The sequence below is a fragment of the Canis lupus genome, chromosome 22, assembly GCF_048164855.1.
Source record: "Canis lupus baileyi chromosome 22, mCanLup2.hap1, whole genome shotgun sequence".
NCBI classification, from domain to species: Eukaryota; Metazoa; Chordata; class Mammalia; order Carnivora; family Canidae; genus Canis; species Canis lupus.
In genome coordinates, this window is record NC_132859.1 from 2,151,125 (window position 1) to 2,171,500 (window position 20,376).

Below are 20,376 nucleotides of genomic sequence, written 5' to 3' on the forward strand. Positions count from 1 at the left end.
TAGAGTAAGCATGCACACATTATTTTCTGGAGGAAGCTGTAATGGCCCAGTGAGGCAGGCCCTGTGAGTGTCTTCTTCCTTACAACAGAACCTGATATTTCAGCAAACAGTGAGCCAACTCCCCGCAGTCAGTTCCCCAGAACCCCTGCAGTTGTAGGAAAGCTTTTGATTTCCTAATACGGGCATTTCCCCTGAGTGCTTCAGCCCTCATATTCCTGCCTAGAAATGAACATGACATCTGGCAGGGTAGAAGCCATCTTGAGATCACGACAAGACCAGCATAAGGCTCTTCTCACTGAGAAAGACAAAGTGAGAGTTGGAAAGGGGCTGGGTCCCTGGTGACATTACTGAGCACCTATATACCCCTTCTTGATTCAAGAAACAAATAAAGTCTAGTCCATTTAAGCCACTTGCTGCAGAATGCAATCCTAACTGATATAACCAGCCTATGTGGAAGGTAGATTTGGCAGGGGAAGATAATTCACAAAGCCTGCTTTGTTTGCCCAATTACCCTCTATTCCAGCCAAGGACATTTATAAACTCAAGGACACTCTCTGTTTTGATCCCAAACTGTGGACTCAATCTAACTCTCTGAACCCTTGGTACCTACCTATGCCCGTTCCTCTCTGCGTTAGACCTGATTTCTATGGCTTATCTGATTGGTGAGAACTGCCAACTATGATCAACAAAACTCTTAATTCTGGCTCCTCACAGGCAGGCCTATTGCACGGCTGCTTATATCTCCATGCCACAGTCTCAATGTGGCATGAGCAAAACAGACGTCAAAGAAAAGATGTGTAGCAGGCACACAGAAATACGTTTTATATAACCATTGACTTTTGTGAACTAGCTTCACATTTGTGAAAATTTAATCAATTACTTTAAAAAAAAGTTTTTAGTTATTCAAAGCAGCATTTAATTTGGCTAAAATATCAACCCAAGGTCACAACCAAGATAGAGTAGCTCTGTTACTCTCAGGTCCTCCCTCTTACCACTAAAAAAAACCCTAATGGCAACACAACACAAGTATAGAAAGCCTCTGAAAGGAGAAAGAAGGCAGATGGCCTATGGATCTCAGGACTTGAGAAATACCAAGGCAGTGAGATCCCTGAGTTTCCTTATTAACTCCATATATCCCAAACAGTGGGCCAATGTCTCCAAACCAGAATCACCAATAGCAGCAGCAGCAGCAACAACAACAACAACAACAAGCTCATAGCTGATCAGGAATAGGGTGACTAAAGAACAAAAAACATTCTTGGCAACATCCACCCTCTCAAGCTAGACATCAGCTGCACAACTGTACCTCCCACCCCACAGTTTCAGTGGGGCTGCAGCCAAGTGAAAAGTTGATCTTCCACGCCACCTCATCTCTACCCCAGAGAAGCAGATGGTGTACTTAATTCACCTAACTGGCACAGTATCAGTAGGCTGATCTGGGAGCTGATCTTCCCTCTTGCAAAAGTTACGATAGGCTCCAACTCTCCCACCAGGGGAAGTGTCAGCAGAGCCCATGGAAAGCAAGGCCTCCACCCCAAACCTGCACCAAGTCTGAACAAAGCTATGTAAGTCAGGAGTCGTGACCACTCCACTTTCCTTCCACTCCTGGTGTCAGTGAGGCCTAGTGGGAAATTAAATCTGCATACCAAGTGACAGCAAAGAGACTGAATGAAGCAGTTAAAAACAGTACTTGCAGCACTCCTATTCCTGCTTCTCATCCAGATCCTGTGTCAGAGGATCTCAATTAGGAGCCTTCAGCCCCACTCAATACCAATGAGATAGAATAACAGAGTATGAAACCAAGTAGTCAACGCTCTACTTCCCTCCCTCTGGTGCCAGTGGGTCCAGCAAGGAACTGAGCCTCCCCTCCAAGTTGGCATCAACAAGACAGAATAAAGTGGCAGGAAGCAGGCCTGGGTGGCACCCTACTTCTCCCATCCCTTGGTGTCAGTGGGCACATGGAGGAGCCACGCTTCTGCCCATTCAGCTGCAACAAAGCAGTGTGAGTCAGCCCTCTGATTCATAGTCTTTGCTGACAGTGAGTTCAGCATCAGGGAGCTAAAGTTATAACCCAAGCAGAGACACACGGCAGTGCAAGTTGGTGACCTACTTTAGCCAGAAAAGTGTGAATGGGGCCAAGGGGGATATGTAAACTTCCACTCTATCAGTTTGATACAAGGTAATATAATTCAAAACCCACTTTTGCTAGAGTAGTGTCAGTGAGCCCAGTAGGAAGCTGAACAAATATACCCATCTGGCATTCATGCTATACCTCAACAGGGGGAGTGCCTGCCAAAAAATAAAAATAATAAATAAATAAATAAATAAATAAATAAATAAATAAATAAATAGATGTAATAAGATCCAGAGCCTCACAGTTTAACCTCAAAATAACCAGGATTCAATGGAAAATCATTCATCATGCCAGAACCAGGAAAATCATAACATTAACAAGAAAAGATAAACAACAGACCCAACACTGAGATAAATCGAATGTTAGAATTATCTGACAAGGATCATAAAGCAGCCAGCATAAAAATTATTTTAAAAGCAATTAAATAGTCTATTGAAACTAAAAAAATAAAGAATACCAACAAAGAAATAGAAGTTCCAAAAAAAGAACCAAATAGAAATTACAGAACTGAAAAATGCAATAACTGAAAGAAAAAACTCAATAGACAGGTTCAAAAGCAGAGTATAATGACAGAAGACAGAATAAACTTTAGGATAGATCAACAGTATTCACTCAATCTGAATAGAGAGAAAATAGGGGAAAAAAATTAACAATCTCAGACACATGTGAGATGATTACAAAAGAGCTAACATTCATATGATTAGAATCTAAGGAGAAGAGAGAAAGTAGAACCAAATAATATTCAAAGAAATAATGGCTGAAAACTTCCTAAATACAACAAGAGATATAAACTTATAGATTCAACAAGCTGTAGGGAACACTTTATTCTACCCAAAAAGAAAAAACCCAAGAAGTCCATGTAAGACACATCATAATTAGACTACAGACTATAAATTATGTATCTATAATGCAATAACTAGACCATCCACTAAGAAACCCATGCAGAGCAATATATATAAAAATCACTATAAATAGATCAGAATATAACCCTTAAAATGTTCAAGAAACCAACAGAAAGATAAGAAAAGAGAAATGGAAAAAAGAGAACCAGAAGAAACAAATTGAACATGAATAATTAAGTGGCATACTTAAACTCTAACATACTAGTAATCTCTGTAAATGGTCTAAATACATAAATTAAGAGACTGGCAAAGGAGTGCCTCAGTGGTTCATTTGGGTAAGTGACTGACTCCTGACTTTGGCTCAGGACACGATCTCCAGATCCTAAGATGCCTATGTGAGCTCTGCATTCAGCACAGAATCTGCTTGACATTCTCTCTCTTCTCCCTCTGCCCCTCCCCTGCTCTCCCTCTCACTCACTCACTCTGTCTCTCTCAAATAAATAAATAAATAAATAAATAAATAAATAATAAATAAAATCTTTTTAAAAAGAGAGACAGACTGGTAGAGTAGATTTAAAAAAAACATGCTTCAACAATATGCTGTCTATAAAACTCACTTAAAATTTGCTCATAGGTAAACTGAGAGCAAAAGAATAGAAACAATATACCATGTAAACAGCCTTAACTTTTTTTTTTTTTTTAAGTAGGCTACACACCCAGCATGGAGCCCAACATGGATCCTGAACACTGGGCCTAAACTCATGACCCTGAGGTGCAAGACCTTAGCTGATTCAAGAGTCAGATGCCTAACCAACTGAGCCATCCAGGCATCCCTGTAAACTCTTTTAAAGAAACAGTAGTGGCTATCCTAACATCAGATAGAGTTGACTTCTGAGCAAAGAAAATTATTGGAGAGAAAGAAGGACATTACTTAATGGTAAAAGGGTCAATCTAGCAGGAAGACATACCAATCCTAAAGGTATTCACATCAAACAAAGGAACCATAAAATATGCGAAGCAAAAATTACAGAACTCAAAGAAAAATAGACAAATCTACAACTAGAGTTGGGGACTTTTAAAATTCCACTTTTAGTAACTGATATAATTAGAAAATCAGCAAGGAAATGAAAGAACCCAACAAAACTATCAATCACCAGGTTTTAATTGCCATATATAAAAAACTCCACCCAACAATAGCAGTATACTATTTTTTTCAAGCACCCGTATAACAGTCACCAAGGCAGAACATATTCTGGGCCATAAAGCCAATTTCAACAAATTTTTAAAAGTTGAAAGTATATAGAATATATTCTCTTTACCACAATGGTATCAAGCTAGAAATCAGTAACAAATATAAGAAAATGTACAAACACTTGGAAACTAAACAGCACACTTCTAACACATATGTTAAAGAAGAAGTGTCAAAAGAAAAATTTTAAATTATACATACACAGAGAACTAAAACTGAGATGAAAGTATAGCATATCAGAATATGTGGAACACAACTAAAACAGTGAATATAATTAAATTCATGAGTAAAATTTTCTATTAGAAATATGAAGCACTTCCATTAGAAAAGAGGGAAGTTCTCAAATAAATAATCTAAGAATCACTATATTGTACACCTGAAACTAATGTTACACTGTATATTAACTAACGGGAATTTAAATAAAAACTTAAAAAAAAAAAAAAACTAAGTTCCTATCTCAAGAAATCAGAAAAAGGAGAGTAAAATAAACCCAAAGCAAGTAGAAGAAAAGAAATACCAGAGATAAGAGCAGAAATCAAATGAATTGAAAACAAAAATGTTCTTAAAAATGGAGAAAATTTATGAAACAAAATCTCTTTAAAAAAATCAAAATTTATAAATCAATAGTAGGAATTAAAAGGATAAAAATAAAAGATCAACACCATCAGTAACGAAAGAGGAAATATCACTATAGATCCTCTAGCCATGAAAAGGATAATAAGGTATTACTATAAACAATACCCCCCAAATTTTACAACTTGGGATAGAATTGCTTGAAAACCATGAACTACCAAACCTCAACCAAGACAATATAAATAACTTGAGCAGTCTTACAACCATTAGACATGGAATCTATGATTTAAAGGTTATCAACAGCAACAAAAATCTCCAGGATTAGATGGTTTCACTAGAGAATTCTATCAGACATTTAAAGATGAATTAATCAATCTCTTCCAGAATATAAAAGAGAAGGAACCACTTCTCACCTCATTAACATAATACCAACACCAGACAAAAGCGTAACAAAAAAAAAAAGAAACTACACACTAGAATCTCTCAGTAATTTAGGCACAAAAACCCTCAACAAAGTATTAGCAAATCAGATCTAGTAAATGTATATAATACATCATGACCAAGTGGGATTTATTCTAGGTGTACAAGTCTAGTTCAATATTTTTAAATTAATCAATGTATTCCACCATTTACAAAAGATTAAGAAGAACAATTATATGATTATAGCAAAGGACAAAGAAAGGAGCACCTGGGTGGCTCAGCCAGTTGGGCGTCTACCTTTGGCTCAGGTCATGGTCCTGGGGTCCTGGGATCAGGCCCCACATTGGGCTTCCTGCTTAGTGGGGAGTCTGTTTCTGCTCATGCAAGTGCTCTCTCTCTCTCTCAAATAAATAAATAAAATATTTTTTTTTAAAAGGGCAAAGAAAAAACATTTAAGAAAATTCATCATCCATTCATGATAAAAACTCTTAGCCGACTTAGAGGTGAACTTCTTCAATTTGATACAGAACATCTAGCAAAGAAAAAAAAAAAACTTATGACTGACATCTCACTTAATGCAGTGAAATATGAATGCTTTCTCTCTAAGATCGGGAATAAGGCAAGGATGCGCACTCTCACCCCACTTAATCAACATATTACTGGAAGTTCCAGTCACTATAGCAAAAAAAAAAAAAAAAAGTATAAATAGTAAAGAAAAAATAAAACTGTCCATATTTTCAGACACTATGATTGTCTGCATTTCTATATACTAACAATGCACTTCTCTATACTAACAATGAGCATGTGGAAACCAAAATTAAAAACATGATACCATTTACAAACACTCCAAAGAAAATTGAATACTTGAGTATATATTAACATGTACAAGTTCTGCATGCTGATTATTACAAAATGTTAATGAAAGAAATCAAAGAAGACTGAAATAAATGGAGAGATATACTGTGTTCATGGACTGGAGACTCAACATAGTAAAGATGTCAATTCTCCCCAAACTGATACACAGATTAATTTAATTCCTATCAAAATCTGAGCAAGATGTTTTGTAGACACAAGCTGATTCTCAATTTTATATGGAAAGGTAAAGAAACTAGAACTAAATCTATTTATTTATTTATTTATTTATTTATTTATTTATTTATTTATTTATTTATTTATTTTAAAGAGAGAGAGAGTGTGAGGGGGTGGGCAGAGGAAGAGGGAGAGAATCTCAAGCAGACTTGGTGCTGAGCATGGAGCCAGACACAGGGCTACCTCACGATCCTGAGATCATGACCTGAGCTAAAACCAACAGTCAGATGCCATCTAGGCACCTCTAAAACAATCTTTAAAAAGAGGAATAAAGGGGGTCCCTGGGTGGCTCAGCAGTTTAACACCTGCCTTCGGCCCAGGGCGTGATCAAGTCCCACATGGGGCTCCCTGCGGGGAGCCTGCTTCTCCCTCTGCCTGTGTCTCTGCCTCTCTGTGTGTCTCTCATGAATAAATAAATACATCTTTAAAAAAATAAAAAGAAGAATAAAATAGGATGAATCACTCTACTTTTAATATAAAGGCCTATTAAATTTCTATAGTAATCAAACTGTGAGGGACTGGTGGAAAAACAGACACATAGATAAGTGGAACAGAAGAGAGAACCCCAAAATAAACCAACACGAATGTGCCCAGCTGATTTTTGACAAATGTACAAAAACAATTCAATGACAGTAAGGTGGCCTTTTAAAAAAGTGGTGCTGGAGCAACTGAACATTCAAAGGCAAGAAATGAACTTCAAATGAAGTCCCACACCTTATAACATAAAAACTTTTAGGAAAAAAAAAAAAAAAGAGAGAGAAAAAACACAGAAGAAAATTTTCAGGCTCTACGGCCAGGCAGAGTCCTTAGACTTGACAAAAGCATGATCTATAGAAAGAAAAACTGATAAATTAAATCTCATCAAAAGTAAAAAAGTTTTCCTCTGCAAAAGACCTTATGAAGGGGATAAAAAGACTAGGAGATATTTACAAACCACATATCCTAGTACTAGGATTGAGAGTACATAAAGAACTAGTATTTTTTTTCTCTGTCACCAAGAGAATAAGTACTTATTGAGACATAGTTATTCTGTCAAACAGGATTCGTTGCAAAGGCCAAGCCATGCACAAGAATCCTAAGATTAGGAGCCTGTCCCCATGAAGTGGTGTAGGCATTTGACTGAATGCCAGAGAAACTGGCATAGAACTTGGAGGGTTTGTGTGGTATGTAGTTTAGATTGTTGCTTTTTTTTTTTTTTACTTTTTAATTTAAATTCAATTTGCCAACCCAGTGCTCATCCCATCAAGTGCCCTACTTAGTGCATACAGAACTAGTATTGAGAATACGCAATAAATTCTCCAAACAACACTAAAAAAACTCAAGATTTCAACTAGAAAATGGGCAGAAGATATACATAGACATTTCACCCAAGAGAATATACAGGTAACAAGTGAGCACAATATTAAGGACTGAAAATGTCCCTCCAAAATTCATATGTCGAGGGCAGCCCGGGTGGCTCAGCGGTTTAGCGCCGCCTTCGGCCCAGGGCATGATTCAGGAGACTCGGGATCAAGTCCCGCGTCGGGCTCCCTGCGTGGAGCCTGCTTCTCCCTCTGCCTATGTCTCTGCCTCTCTCTCTCTGTGTCTCTCATGAATAAATAAATAAAATCTTAAAAAAAAAAATTCGTATGTTGAAGCCCTAACTCTCAATGTGACTATATCTGGAGACAGGGCCTTCAGGGAGGTAATTAAAGTTAAATGACATCATGATTGTGGGTCCCTAATCCTATAGCACTGGTATCCTTATATGAAAATGAGGAGTCCCCAGAGATCTCTCTCTTCAAATGTACAGAGAAGTGGTCATGTGGGGACACAGGGTGCAGGCAGCTATCTAAAAGCCATGAAAAGAGGCCTTGTCAGTAATCAAGCACCTTGATCTTGGCCTTCTAGCCTCCAAAACTGTGAGAAAATAAATTTCTGTTGTCTAAGCCACGCAGTCTGTTTGATTTTGTTATGATAGCCCTGGGAAAATAATACACACATGAAAAAGTGTTTAACATCACAAGCCATTAAGGAAATGCAAATTTAAAACCATGATGAGGTCCCACTATTCACCTATCAGAATAACTAAAAAAAGAAATAGTTAAAAAAAAAAAAAGAAAGAAATAGTTGACATCAAATGCCAGTGATGATGTGGAAAAACTGGATGACTCGTATGTTTCTGGTGAAAATATAAAGCAGTACAACCACACTGGAACACCATTTGGAAGCTTCTTATAAAACCAAACGTATAAAATAAAATAAAATAAAATAAAATAAAATAAAATAAAATAAATAAAATAAAATAAAATAAAATAAAATAAAATAAATAAAATAAAACATGCAGTAACCTATCATCCAGCAACTGCACTCTGAACATTTATCTCAGAGAAACAAAACTCAGGTTTACACAAAAATCTATATATAAATATTCATAGCAGCTTCCACTGTAATAGGAAAAAGCTGAAAACAACCAACATGCCCTTCTGTGAGTGATTAATGTAAACGATTAAAAAAAGTGTGGTACATCAATGCAATGTAATACTACTCAGCAATAAAAAGGAATGAACTATTAATACACACAACTTGAATGCATCTCCAAAGAATGAAAAGCCTATCCCAAAAGACTCATATTCTATGATCCCATCTATATGACATTCCTGAAAGGACAAAATTATAGAAATGGTGGTTGCCAGGGGTCATGAACAGAGGACGGGGAGGGTAAATGTGGCTATAAAGAGCAACATGAGGAATCTGTGGTAATGAAACTGTCCTGCATCTTGACTATATAAATGTCAAAATCCTCATTGTGATATTACACTACAGTTTTACAAGCTGTTACCATCGGGGGAAACCGGGTAAATAATTCACAGGATCTCTATTATTTCTTATACTGCTTGTGAACCTACTATGATCTCAAAAATTAAAGTTTAATGTAATCAATTCACTCAATTCTAAACACAAACATTTCTGACCAATAATCTGCCATTATGGTTCTTGGATTCTCTGAAACATCCAGCTGTAATCAGGATGCTACCCTGTGATGACTAAAGGTAAATGAGCACCATAAGCTTAAATTATAGCTTCAATAACTTTAAATCAATAGAATACCCTAGTAGTTATAATAATGATATATTTAGTATCTACAAACACAGAATTTCTTTGTGGCTACTCAAATGAAGTCCTTTCCAGAGGAATTCTGAACCAGACCTCCCAGAGGAACCCCAAAAGATATTTCTGCCACAATGTCAAGTTGGCAGCTCAATACTAGACTATGACAGACACCAGAGGAATTGATAAAGAAGTAATAGCCTTAACCTATTAAAACCAGAAAGTCAAGGTTAGAAAATGTTATTTGAAATCCATACTTTTTTTAAAAGTTCCAGGCACTCATATCTTTAAAAAAAAAAAAGATTTTATTTGTTTATTCATGAGACACAAAGAGAGAAGCAGAGACACAGGCAGAAGGAGAAGCAGGCTCCATGCAGGGAGCCCAATGCAGGACTCGAACCCAGGACCCCAGGGTCATGCCCTGGGCGGAAGGCAGATGCTCTACCGCTGAGCCACCCGGGCGTCCCTGGGCACTCATATCTGTTTATTTCCTTTGTCTCCCACATTCTGTTCTTCCTCTTGATATATCTATACTTTGATTCAGGTTCCACGAGGCTAATGAGCCCAGGTATAAACATTTACAGCACATGAAAAAAATAAAAAATTTTAAAGTATTAAGTCATTTTTTTTTTTTTAAATGCCAACGTAAGACTTCTAGTTTCCAGTCAGGAATAGAAGGAGCTTAGAAGTAAATATGCTACCCTAACAATAGGTAAAAATATGAACAAAGTGAAAAATGAACAACTCTAGCTAGATGTGTCAGAGAAGTGAAGTCATAGGAAAAACCACTGCCCTCAAAATTGGAGACGAGGTGGATACAGAGGATCACAACTTCTCAGAGCAGAAACCCATAAGAGAAACCTCCGTGGGAACCAACGAGAGGAAACAAAAACCCGAATTATAACTGGCAAATGACTGGAAGCTCACTGTGGACAAGTCAGAGAATAAAAACTCCAGGGGAAATCCCACTTTTTTTTGAGTTTTACTTCCAGGAGCCCTGTCAGGTCCTTGCAGCGAAGATTAGAGAAAAATCCACTTGTGTTTCTGACAAAGAGAGGGGAAAAGTAAACATGATGAAATACACCAAAGCTTTGTTTAACAAGGCCTGCTCTCAGGAGAAATTATCTTATCAGAGTTTAACTTGCTGGGGTTTTATCAGAGCCAACTAATCTTGCAAAGGGAAATACTCAGCTCCACCCTAGCCATGGGGAGGGATAAGTGGTTGGCAATTGAGAAACATCTGTGAAGTTCACAGTCCAGAGGTATGGGCTTACTGCAAGACTGAGACCCAACCGCAGGACTACTGAACGAGCTCCTCAACCCCCTCCCACCTACTACCACCGTATTACTAAAGACCCATTTACAGCAATTCCTCTCACCTAGTACATTACATCCACCTTTGAAAAAATTGCAAGGCATATTAAAAGACAAAAAAAAAAAAAAAAAAACAGTTTGAAGAGATTGAACAAGCATCAGAACCAGAGGCAGATAGGCAGGAATGTAAGAATTATCAGACCAGAAATTTTTAAAACTATGATTAATATGAAAAGAGCTTTAATGGGAAAAGCAGACAACATGCAAGATCACATGGATAAGTAGACAGATGAAACTTCTAAAAGAATGAAAAAGAAATGTTAGAGATCAAAAACACTGTAATAAAATGAAGAATGCCTTTAATGGGCTTATTAGTAGACTAGACATCATTTAGGAAAGAATCTCTGAGCTTGAGGATATGACAATAGAACTGAAAAGCTTCTAAAACTGAAAAGCAAAGGGAAAAATATGAAAAAAAAAATTAGAGAAGATCTAAGAGCTTTGGGACAACTATAACAAAAATAAAAGAAGAAATATTTGAAATGATGACTGAGAATGTCTTCCAAATTAATGTCAGACACCAAACCACAGATCCAGAAACCTCCAAAAAAACCAAACAGGATAAAAGCCACCCCCTCTAAAAACAAAACAAAACAAAACAAAAACAAAAAAAAAAAAAAACAAAAAACAAAAAACAAAAAAAACCATATGCCACACTTAGGTATATTATCTCTAAACTACAGGAAATCATGACTAAAGAAAAAAAATCTTGATAGAAGCCAGATGATAAAAACATCTTACCTATAGAGGAACAAAGATAAAACTTATATCTAACTTCTCCTCAAAAATCATGCAAGCAAAAAAAAAAAAAAAAAAAGAGTGGAATGAAATATTTAAAGTTTGAGAAAAAAAGTTAATAAATAAAATAAAGTTTGAGAGAAGGGCAACCTGGGTGGCTCAGTGGTTTAGCACTGCCTTCGGTCCAGGCCGTAATCCTGGAGACCCAGGATGGAGTCCCACGTTGGGCACCCTGCATGGAGCCTGCTTCTCTCTCTGCCTGTGTCTCTGCCTCTCTCTCTGTGTCTCTCATGAATAAATAAATAAAATCTTTTTTTAAAAAAATAAAGTTTGAGAGAAAAAAAAAAACCTAAAATTCTGTTCCCTGTAAAATTAACCTTCAAGGTGAAGGAGAAATAAGTTTTCAGACAAAAGTTAAGGGAATTTGTTGCTAATCGACCTGCTCTGCAAGAAAAGGTTAAAAGACATTCTTCAGAAAGAAGTAAAAGAATACAGAACAGAAATTCAGGTCAATATAAAGAAAGGAAGAGCATACAGAAAGGAATAAGTGAAGGTAAAGTAAAAACCTTTCCTTATTTTTAGTTTAATAAGCAATAGTTCATTCAAACTAATACTTGAGCAATAATGTATTTGTGTAAGCTTTTAAAAATATATACGAGTATATATGTATGCTTACTTAAAAGTGAAATGAATGACAGCAATGGTATAAGAAATAGGAGGAAGGAATTGGGTATATTTTGTTATTATAAGGTACTTAAACTACCCACAAAGCAGCACAGTGTTATTTGAAAGTAGACCCCGATCAGCTACAAATAAATATTGCAAATTCTAGGGCAAAAACTAGAAAAAAGTAAAAAAAAAAAAAAAAAGGTATAACATATTCTAAGAAAGAGAAAATGGAATTATATAAAATGCTGAAATCCACAAAAGGCAAAAAATAGTTAGAGGACAAAAATAAGAACAAAGAACAAGAGTAACAAAAATGGTAGATCTTGACCCAGCTGTATCAATCACTACTTTGAATGTCAATAGTTGAAATCCATCCATTAAAAAACAGAGATTGTCAGTGTATCAAGAAACAAAACCCAAATATATGTTGTTTGCAAGAAGACCATTTTAAATATAAAGATACAATATATTAAAAATAAAGCAGTGGAGAAAGTTGTATCATGCAAACTCTAATCAAAAGAAAGTGAGGGGGTTCCTGGGTGGCTCAGTTAGTTAAGCATCTGCCTTTGGCTTGGGTCATGATCCCAGGGTCGTGGGATTAAGCCTCCTATCGGGCTCCCCACTCAGTGAGGAGTCTGCTTCTTCTCCCTCTGCCTCTGCAGCTCCCCCTGCTTGTGCTCTCTCTCTGTCTCTGTCAAATAAATAAATATTTTTTAAAAAAAGAAAAGAAAGAGAAAGAAAGTCTGTATTAGTTTCAGACAGAAAAGACTTCAGAGCAAAGACAGTTACCAGAATTAAAGAGGATATGACATAATGATAAAGGGGTCAATGCCTCAAGAAAACATAATAATCCTTAACAATAAAGCCTAACAACATAACATCAAAATATGAGGCAAAAGCTTATAGAATTACAATGAGAAATAGATAAGCCCATAATTACAGTTGAACACTTTATCAAAATGGATAGATCCAGCAAGTAGAAAACCAGTAAGGACATAGTTGAACTCAACAACATCATCAATCAACTGATATAATTGACATTTATGGACTACGTCATCCAAAAGCTGCAGAATATACATTTTTCTCAAGCTCACATGGAACATTCACCAAGACAGACCACACATTCTGGGCCACAAAACACATCTTACCAAATTTAAAAGGATTAAAATCATACAATTTCTGTGCTCAGACCACAAAGAAATTAAGCTAGGCAGATGCTCAAACACTGAGCCACCCAGGCATCCCAACAACATTTTCTTAGTAAAGGTCTAAGAAATATCAAGCTCAATGGAGATTTAATGTAATTATAAAAATTTATAATAAAATGTAATATAAGCTCTTAATCCTAGGAGATTTAACAAAGTTCCTACTTTTACAAAGATATAACATTCATTAAATTTATTTTTTTCATTAAATTTATTAACTCAAGATTTCCTAACATCAACTGTTGATATTTTAAATGGAGAAATACTCACTTATAAGAAAAAGCCATAAAATAACCAGCAAAAACCTTCCACAGAAGTATATAAATTGACTGAAGTGTCTTTAGGCAGACTAAATTCCTGATTAGATTCAACTGCATTAGGAACCCATTCTTTAATTTTATTCCAATTTCAGTGATTTAGAATCATGTACCAAATTTAATGCTTTGGCATCCTTTTCAAAACATGAAAATCTTATTCTATAAATCTAAATATTTGAGGCCATTTAAAAACAAATGTTAAGTATCAAAAACTACCAAAATTCATCTGATTCTTGGTAGACAAATCTTCCTAATGATAAAGTTAGGATATACATCTGGGGAAAAATAAAACTTGACCCATCTCAATGTATAATTACTGAATTAACTGGTTTCTAATTATTCAAATAGTAAATATATACCTCAAAGAAATGCTCAGCCTGTAATAACTATATTGAACAATAATAAAATGAAGCCAAATGTATTAAAATACAACCTATAACTAATATAGAGAAATTCTAGAAAAATGCTCAAAGTCTAGTTATTTCCTGTATTTTTCTTTCAAACTAAATAAATGATAGAAGAGAATAACAGACTCCAACCTTTCTCTTTTGGATTCATTTTCAATTTTGTACTGTTCAAAATCTTGGCTAAGAGACCGTAGTTTTTCTTGAAGTCTCTTTTCACGGTCTACACTTCCTTGATAAAATTTCATCTCTTTTTCCATCGCTTTCACTTTTTCTTCCATAGCTTTAAACTCATGAAGAATTAGATAGCTGACTCCACAGTACTTACAAACTTTTTCTTCAGGAGACATCTAGAAAACAGATGGACACACATAAATTGAAATGATATTTTTTAAATTCTGAAAAATAAAGTTCCACTGAAGATGCTATTGCAACCATGCTGGTCAAATAAAGTAAATGGATACTGGCCTATGCCATGGAGTAGTGATTATGATTTGCCTATACCTGGATAAAACTTCTAAAACTGGCATGACATTGATTCTGATACAAAATCTTGGAATTAGAGGAGCACCTGGGTGGCTCAGTGGTTGAGCGTCTGCTTCCGGCCCAGGGTGTAACCCCAGGGTCCTGGGATCGAGTCCCACGTCGGGCTCCCTGCATGGAGCCTGCCTCTCCCTCTGCCTGTGTCTCTGCCCCTCTCTGTGTCTCTCACGAATAAATAAATAAAATCTTAAAAAAAAAATCTTGGAATTAGAAAAGGGTTTTCCAGAGTGATTATTTCTCCATAGTATCTCTAAGAGAGATTTACTCTTGAAATATTTTCCATAAAATAAAACTAAAAATGATGGAAACATCTTTAAAATTTTGAAGATGAGTTTTCCATGAAGTGAAGAGAAATCACTGGCTTTTCACTGCCAGCTGCTCTGTGATCCTGGAGATGCCTCTTGGCTTTTTCAGATCTCATTTTTCTGCATTTATAAAATTCTGGCATTGGACCAAATGAACTCTTAAGTTCCTGCTGAGTTTTAAATTTTATGACTTTTACAGAATTTGACAGAATTTATGCCAGAATTCTGTCATAAAACCACAAATAGCAAAAACATTTTGAACCTAACCTCTTCTCTCTCAGTTCTTTTCCCTTCAGGTAGGTATGGTTATACCCATTTTATAGGTAGGGAAATGGAGACCACTGAAGTTGAATAACCAGTTGGTATATGGAGACATTGGGGATAAACCCAAGTGTATCTAAATGCAGCACCTATGCCTGTGGCCATTTGTGTCATATTTATCTGCCAGGTGAAGGTCAGCTAAATCCTCTCACTTCCTTCAATTAAAATGTTCACGTATCTCTGACCAACATAAGGCCACTGAAAAATGGAATTTTAGCAAAGTCATGAGAGAAGTAATTCTTTTTTCTGTCTCAAGTATATACATATTCTTCAAGTAGACTCTACTTGTCCTGCTATTCACAAAGGATACGAGACGGCTTCGTTAAATGTTTGCTCTGGGGCAGTAAAAGGAAAGCAATACTTGAACTATTTCAGGGGTGTTTACTCTTCATGCAACCTCCCTTAAGACTGTAGAAACTGCTCCCATGACTAAGAGTGACACCACCTCATCTGCCTATCAATTCCATTACACAAGAGTCAGGTGAAACAAAATAACAAACTTTTACATAGTAACATTTTGCTCATCTGAAGTTCAATAATAAAACTTTCAAATTATAAAACATACTGCTGTGGGATACAGATGAATGACCATATCGATCATCTAAATGCCAGTGATACCAAATTTACAGATTTGTAAAACAGCAAATATGAATGAAATCATAAAGATAACTTGGTTCAAACTCTGGATGGGTTCATAGAATCTATTTCAATCTAGATAAGTCATTATCCCGACTCTATTTCAACATCCCAAGTGAAGGGAAACTACTTTGTAAAGCAGCCTGTCTATTTTCTGATGGTTTTGTCTATCAGGAAATTCCTTTTCATACTGACCCCAAATCTGCCTCCCTAGAACATCCACTGGTCCGAGAGCTCCTAGTAACCATGTGGAACAACCCTCGACCTCTTTCTAATATTTAAAAACAGCTGTCAGGAACATTCCATAGCTTCTCTTCTCCAAGTCAACCTTCCAATTCCCTCAGCTCCTTCCCATATGACATGGTTTTGAATTTCTTCCTAATTCTAAATAATTTCCTCTGAATTTGTTCCAGTGTTCTATGCATGCCTCAAAGTATGGTGCCCAGAATTTAATACTCCAGATTTGTTTAGGGCCAAACCTCCCTCATTCTAATATCTCACAAGTTATATCAGTGGTAGTATCTTTTTTTTTTTTTGCATTTTGTTATGTATTTATTAAAGACTAATTTATAGCTTATAAAAAATATTGCCCTGATATACACAAAAATTTCCTGATAATGGTAATTAAAAACAGGTACTTCCAACCCCCCTTGTGTCCACACCAATGATCAATCTAGATTGGCTTAATCTTGAAGTATAATCCAATAAGACTGAAGACCAAGCACTTCAGGTCCTGGACAAGATAATAAAATATGCGTAAGCCTTCTGGATCCTTGGATTGATTGACATCAATAAGAGAACCAATTTTTTGATGTTGTAAAAGAAATGTGTTCATCTCCAATGACAATTTCAAGCTCCTGCCGGCCCACTCGATCCGGGGGAGGCCACAAGGCATCATCCTCTTTGGTAACTTCACTGTCATCAATTATTCTCTTCAGTTCCTTCATTACACTCTTATGTACATAAGCCTCTTTTCTGATCATGACGTCATTTTTTAATTCCTGTTGTTGGCATATCTCAATTTCCCGTCGGGTCGGAACTCAAACTCCAGGAACTCATGGCCAAACTTGCTCTTGTGACCCACGTAGTAATGCAGATATAAGTCACTTTCCATGGTTCATAAGGAGGCAACAGAGATGAAACTACCAGCAAACCTCGCTGCCGCGCTCTGCCAGTGGTAGTATCTTCTAATGCGACCTTAGATTGCAATTGTCTTTGTATTTTTAGCAATTATATGTTGATACTATATACCATATCAGGTTTTTGTGTTAAATAAAGCCCCTATTTTAAAAAAATACTGCAGTACAAAACCATCTTTCATTATATTAAATATACTAATCTATTCCTTCCCACAACTTTTTTTTTTTAAAGATTTTATTTATTTTTTCATGAGAGACACACAGAGAGAGAGAGAGGCAGAGACACAGGCATAGGGAGAAGCAGGCTCCATGCAGGGACCCCGACATGGGACTCGATGCTGGGTCTCCAGGATCACACCCTGGGCCGAAGGCGGCGCTAAACCGCTGAGCCACCCGGGCTGTCCAACTTCCCACAACTTTCTTAGAGAATCTACCTTCCACCTTCCACAGTCCTGGCTGCTCTGTTTGGTAATATGACTAAAACTCCCTCCATCCATCCACCCTAGCCATGGCTGATTGGGAGGATTAGACATTAGACCCAGAAGAAACAAGCCATAAGCTAGCATGAGCCTACCAGACTTGTGAGTGTTGAAGACCCAGGTATTTGGGACACCTTTAGGGCAGTCTCAAAGGAGAAGGATCATATGCAAGGCACAGAGTTAGCCACATTGAAAGAGGATGAGGGAGACAGATGAGTGCACACACAGAGACAGGATGAGACAAAGATAATCTGGATCCAGAGTATGAGAGCGAAAAAATAACCAATGACCTCCAAATACCTCACTTTAGTTCTTCTTGAAACCTAGCTGCCCTACTTGCCCTTTGGGATCCATGCCCAATCTTCCTGCACTATTATCTTTCCCCTTTTATACTATTATTTCCTGCAACCAATAATCTTCATTCTATTGTGTATTTGGCTTTTCACATCAAAGTTCAGAAAAATAAATATAATTATAAATGTAAGTAAATAAATAAGATATATATTTATACATGCATATCTTAGATATATATACATCCTAAAGATAGGTATGTCTTAGACTCAGCCTTTATTTTTTGACTTTGGTATCCAAGAAATTTTACGTTTTGTGTTTTTTCAAAATTGATCCTTGTAAATTGTTTTATCCATCCAATTCGTTGATTAAAAATGTTGAATATGACAAAATTGGGGAAAGAACTCCACAGCATGTCATAAATACTTGGTTGATACCAATCTATTATTCAGCACACTTGAAGAGCTGAAGGTACAACTTTTCTTTTTTAAACTACCCAACTATCTTTATAACCAGCCTATACTTACTCATATTGTCTTCAGGAATATTATGACAAACTTTGTCAAATGTCTTCATAAAGTCCATATATTCTACAGCTACTACGGTTCAGGATCTAGTAATAGTACACAAAATGGAATGGCACGACCTACATGCCAGTTCTCTTAATGAACATAAAACTGGCTCAAAGGTTATTGTTTTCTCTGGTATATCCTCACAAATTAAAAAAAAATTAAGATCTTATTTATTTATTTGAGAGAGAAAGAGGGTGGTGGGGGCAGAGGGAAAAGGAGAAGCAGACTCCCTGCTAAGCAGAGATCCCAACATGGGGCTTGATCCCAGGACCCCAAGACCATGACCTGAGCTGAACACATACACTTAACTAACTGAGCCACTCAGATGTCCCCACAAATCACCTTTTAATAAATATATTCTAGTATTTTGTCTGGGTTTGAAATTGAGTTCACTGGTTGTCATTTATGGTCATTTTACACATGGGACGCATTTGTACATTGTACATTATCCTCCCACTCTCTACGTGTTCTCAAAGATGACCAAGAGTAGCTCCACAATCCCATTCAAAGATACTATCAGTTCCTGGGAATATAATTTATCCAGGGCAAGAGACCTGAACTAATTCAGAGCAGATGGGTATTTTCTTATAATTCCTTTGCTCGTTGTGAGTTTGGGTTCCTACTCATCAATTTGAAAATTATATCGCTTATTTGAAGGCACTTTCATTCTTAACCTTATGCCTATTAATCACAGTTCTTGGCCAGATTTTGGCGAAACACCTTATCTTCATCCGAAAGAAAACTCTTGCTATCTTGCTAGGTGGAGCTTATTTGCAGCCCGATGTACAAAACAGGACGAGTATACATGTCACAGTTACAAAAGCTATTAGAAGTTATTCTACAATAGCCACCAAGGAAGGGGTGGACAAAGCTGAAATACGTGAATAATACATTTTATAGACCGAGCCTTCTAGAAGTTCAGCAAAGAGAATCCAAACACGATACTATGATCTAGGAAACAAGACTATCAAATTATAAAATAATAAATCCATAAGAAGAGGCTCCAGACCTGGCCTAGTACAATCTGAATCGCTGATTGATCTATATGATCTATATATTTTTTAAAGATTTTATTTATTTATTCATGAGAATACACAGAGAGGAGAAAGAGAAGCAGAGACACAGGCAGAGGGAGAAGCAGGCTCCATGCAGGGAGCCTGATGTGGGACTCGATCCTGGATCTCCAGGATCACACCCTGGGCTACACGCAGCACTAAACCACTGAGCCACCAGGGCTGCCCTGATTGATCTATATTAAATAAGTATATGGAACAAAAGTTTTCAATGTTATTATATGTAAATAATCTTCTGTAAGTAAAACTGCAACAGAACAAAACGCAATAGCTCTTTCAAATTCTTTGTGTTTGTATGGGCTAATTACTTAGGACATTTCTGTGAAACTTGAGAAAATATGAAATACTGTAATTATGTTCCCAAATGAAGTAAGTAAAAGGTATTTGGTTTTTTGTGAAATATAATCTGTGTTTCATTCTTATAACTTGGTGCTATGTCATGTCCTCATTTTGTAAGTAAAATAATGACATGCTGTCATTCTTGACAAAAGAGCTCTCATTAGCAGGATATTTCTGCTTTCTACAAGACGCATTTTGGAGGAGGTATCAACAAATGCAGTATATTAAATGTACAGATTAAAAATAAATTATAAATAAACTTCTCACGTGCCGTGTTTGTACTTTTAAAATTATAATTATTTAATATGAAAATGATGCAAAAATTTTTAAAGGTGAAATTAGGCTTCAGATCCTTTTCAAAGTTCCTGTCTCTGCTTCAACTAGAGAAGGAACTCCAGTAACCTCCTGCTGCCCCGCTGAGGCATTCTCTGCTCCAGAGCTGTTCTTCCTTTCTTCCCCCACCCATCCCATGCTTTCTGTACTTGGATAAGGAAGAAACAAACAGATAAGTTATTCCACAAAGGTAAGAGTGACAGCAGTACAAAATGCTAATCTAAGAGGTTTGCCATTTAAA

General features: G+C 36.5%; 1 protein-coding gene and 1 pseudogene across 10 annotated transcripts in view; both read right to left on the reverse strand.

Moving 5' to 3' along the window:
• LEKR1 (leucine, glutamate and lysine rich 1) overlaps positions 1-20,376 on the reverse strand; it is a 170,536-nt gene that overhangs the window by 138,215 nt on the left and 11,945 nt on the right. For 6 of the 10 annotated variants that reach the window (XM_072792166.1, XM_072792164.1, XM_072792163.1 and 3 more), the window contains one exon: positions 14,240-14,454. The exons of 3 other annotated variants lie outside the window; for them this stretch is intronic. In XM_072792166.1, the coding sequence (XP_072648267.1) occupies positions 14,240-14,454 (215 nt within the window). The remainder of the gene's footprint in view (positions 1-14,239; positions 14,455-20,376) is intronic. One more of the 10 variants, XM_072792171.1, reaches the window with a different exon arrangement.
• LOC140614406 (protein mago nashi homolog pseudogene) lies at positions 16,440-17,052 on the reverse strand (annotated as a pseudogene).